We start from the raw sequence: 3812 nt of genomic DNA, 5'->3' as shown, positions 1-3812 counted from the left end.
TCATACTGCACAACAGCAGGTGCTCCTTTTCTTCAGTTTCTTCTTTTTCATTGTGCGTGACTTTTCCAGAGCTTTTCTCTTCTCAACAAAAATATCTGTCAAGTTAAAAATAATATTTATACATTCATAATAAATTTTTTGTCATCAATTTTTAAAATATTAACCTTGTAATTTTTTTCGGCTTCGTGACAACTTCTTCTCATACTCATCCAAAAATGTACTTTTAATTTCTTCGATGCATTTTTTTAGGACCTCTCTTTTCTCGATCGCCTCCTCCTGCTCTTTTTTCTTTTTCCCAAACCTATATTACAGAAAAACGTGAAAAATGACTGAAATGCTCATTGGTATAGTAAAAAATATTAAAAATTTGTTGACACTAAGGTTCTTCAAGATTTGATACAGTAATATATTTTTGTAATGAGAATTTTTTTAGTTTTGGAATTCGCTCAATGAAAAACTTACAAGAGAAAAATACGTTACCTGTCCAATGCTTCGTCGATTTTAGAATTGTGTTTTTTTATTTTGTTCTGTTGTAACGTCTTCGCCAACAATAGATCACGCTCGTGCATACGTTTAAGAGCATTGAGCTCATGCTGCTGCTCCCTTTTGGCCATAGCTGCTCGTTTTTCTTCAAAAATTTCCCTCTTAACACCCTCCTCAGCTATTTTCTCCAAAAGCCGTTGCCTTTGAATCTTACTCATGGACTTCAGTCTTTGACTGCTGCGTTTCCATTTTTCAAACAATTCCTGGATTTTCTGCTCCCTACGTTCTTTCAGCTCATTCAGCAGTCTAGCTCTGATTTCTTCCTTTTTCAATCTAAAAAACATACATTAAATCCGCAAAAAAACATTCCGAATTTGTCCCCAGTTGAAAAAAAATTTTTTTTTGAGGTATAAGATTTTTCCTTTTCAGTGCATGACATTGTGAAAAACATACCCCGATTTTTCTCCGATTTTTAAGTTAGCTGTTTTTTTTTGTGGCACACCCTTGAGATGGGGATTATTTGGCTCGCAATTCCACGTAATATGAGGGAAAAATCATGAAAACGAGTTTCAGTAATGGTGACACCGTTTTTCCATGATTAACATATAAAAATTGTATACAGATCTCGAAAGTGCGCCTCAAAAACAAATTTTAATCATAAAAACGGGTGCCAAAAACGAGATATTTTTTGATAGTTTTATGGAATGATCCAACGACTGCAACCCAGGCAATCCCTACCTTTCAACTTCTTTCAAAGTTAGTTTGCGAGCAACATCCAACATCAGCTTTTCCTTTTGCATGTCATCCCTCTTTTCCAGCTCCCTTTGCATCATCTTTCCATGCATCTTCCTTATATAAGCTCTGTAATCGTTGTACTCCTTCAAAGTGCACTTGACGTCCAGTTCCTCCGTCAAGAGCCCAGCCTCGAAACAAAACATCAAAGTAATCACCGAACAAATGCTTATTGAAAATAAAATCAAAAGACTTATCCAACACCTTGATCAGAGTCTCTTGGACAGCAGGGGAGTCAAGGAAAAACCTTGCCAAATGGGGGTCATGCAAGCCATCGTACGGCAGCGATATCTCCCGGTTGTAGGGGTCGCTCATGTCGAAAGGTTTGGCAAGAGCGGTTTCATCTTCAATTTTGTCGCTTAGGTTGACACGCAACGGCTCGCCTAGCTTGCGGCGAGAGAGAACGACGTTTCGTTGAATATTCGGCACTGCTGAGATCCTCGTGTCGAGGGGTGTGCGTCTCCATCGGGGCAAACCGATATCCGGTGGTGTCGTCGATCTCGGAGCTGGCACTGCATCACGCAACTCGTCCAGATAACTGCGGCGTATGCGAGACGTGTAGTTAAGCGGAAGGGGGAGAGTGAACACATAAAACTGGGGTTCCCCGGATTCGATTTATCTCCCCTAGTTTTATTATATACGTATATTTACGAACTGTCTTTTAAATACGGGTGTTACACAACTTATGGATTGTAAATAAAAAATACGTGAAATCAACACGATGATACGATGTGTGTATTTTATTAGGTTAACTGTTTGTAGTGTTATGGTTTAAGCTTATTTTATTAGTTTGTTTAGTGATTTATGTACTGTCAACCTTTTTATAAATATATACCCTTAAGATCCATACATTTTATGGGAATTTATATATTATAGTAAGTTTAAGACTTAACACTATAAACAACACAGGTTATAATTGGTGCATTGGAATAAAAACTTGTGATTTATAAGTAATAGATTGTATATATGTAAATACGTACTTTGATCGTTTTAGAGTTAGTAGATCGATGGTAACAGAATCGTCAATGCCCATTTTTATATCTTTTTTTTTTTTTACGATTTCGATTAATAAATTGTACTTGAAATTTTGATGATTATAAGAAACATTCGAATAACTGGAAAACAAAAGCTAAATAATTTATGTATGTGTGTACCGAAGTCCACAGACAATAGAATATTTTCTTATATTTTTTCAATGTTCAACGTTGAATCAATCTTTTCTGATAAGTAAACCAATTCAATTTTTCCCAATAGTAAATATATTTACTCGATTTTTCTCATAGGACAGACTAATTATACTTTTATTAACTGCTTTTTACCCCCCCCCCCCTCAAATGTATGAATCCATAAGAACTATAAAAAATATTTTATTTTCAATGTTATAAGCTTGTTTCTGGGCACCCCATAACTCATTACTTAATTATTTTGAAACATTATTGCGAATTTACTCACATAAATGTTAAATGAGTAATCCACTACTTTTGTCAGCTATTGAACATGTATGCACATATATACTATCTCGGAGCATTTAAAACACAACCCAATAAATCCTGAAGCGTTTAACCTCATAACCCGCTTACCAAGGAGTTTATAACGCCATCGACAGATACACTGTACTTATTTGGGAGAATGAAAAGCTAACGATAAGCGAATAAGCAATGCAAATCGAAAATCGAATGCAACCCGCGCAGTGAGGGCCGCACCAGTTGCGCTCGGAGTTAATACAGGTATGTTCGGAAACCAAAATTGGGCAGCCGTACGCCACCCACGGTCTCGAAATGAACGAACGAGCGGCTTGCCGATTGCATGAGAATTCACCTTTAGGGTGTATTCCGCAAATGCTGCCAGCAGTTAAGTTACGTAGGTCGTGGTAACGCCGCATGCGTCAACCTGTACTAACTGTCGGTGGGTTCCGCATGTCAACAAACTTTGATATTTTTTACTGTTTTCGCTCCCATGCCATCTGATATTTCGGAGTTTGTTGACATGCGGAACCCACCGACAGTTAGTACAGGTTGATGCTAGCGCCGCCCGACCATGCGGCGTTACCACGACCTACGTAACTTAACTGCTGGCAGCATTTGCGGAATACACCCTTATACGACCGTTATCTCTCACCTCCTAGACAAGTCGTAGCAGGTTCAAACACCGCTCAATCTTTTAAAGTAAAGAATATCGTGTTCTCGTACTTCGCGTTCTCGGTTGCCACAATTTACAATTATAAGTACTTGCACGTGCATTCACTGTAAAATCCCAGAGAGAGATTCATTCGTATGAACAAAAAAGATTTAAGTAATTTTGACGAGGATTGAATAGAGCCCCTTTCTCAATACAATTTATTTTCGTGGTGCCACAAAAGGTTGGTACAGGATCAGGTAAATACTTATTGATTTTTTCATCACCACAGTGCTTGTTATTCACCTCTGTGGATTCTCGGTTTATTACTTACTCTTCAAGGTGTTGTCAACATCGTAGTGATAGATAAAAAAAAGCATTGCAGTAGTACTCGAGTTACGCCTCAAAAGTACAAGAATATA

General features: G+C 37.6%; 1 protein-coding gene across 1 annotated transcript; it reads right to left on the bottom strand.

The window, feature by feature from the left end:
• LOC106645435 (uncharacterized) lies at positions 1 to 2308 on the bottom strand. Its single transcript, XM_023391418.2, has 6 exons — positions 2256 to 2308; positions 1480 to 1813; positions 1222 to 1406; positions 481 to 816; positions 165 to 301; positions 1 to 95 (listed from the first exon to the last, which is right to left on the bottom strand). The coding sequence occupies exons 1-6, from the start codon at positions 2306 to 2308 to the stop codon at positions 1 to 3; spliced, it is 1140 nt and encodes a 379-aa protein (XP_023247186.2).
• Positions 2309 to 3812: the final 1504 nt, after the last annotated feature.

Source organism: Copidosoma floridanum, unplaced genomic scaffold (genome assembly GCF_036245765.1).
Source record: "Copidosoma floridanum isolate Cflo_tuat_1 unplaced genomic scaffold, Cflo_Japanese_pri ptg000025l, whole genome shotgun sequence".
Taxonomy (NCBI): domain Eukaryota; kingdom Metazoa; phylum Arthropoda; class Insecta; order Hymenoptera; family Encyrtidae; genus Copidosoma; species Copidosoma floridanum.
Note: the sequence above shows the minus strand (reverse complement) of the source record. Positions and strands in the feature narration are given on the sequence as shown.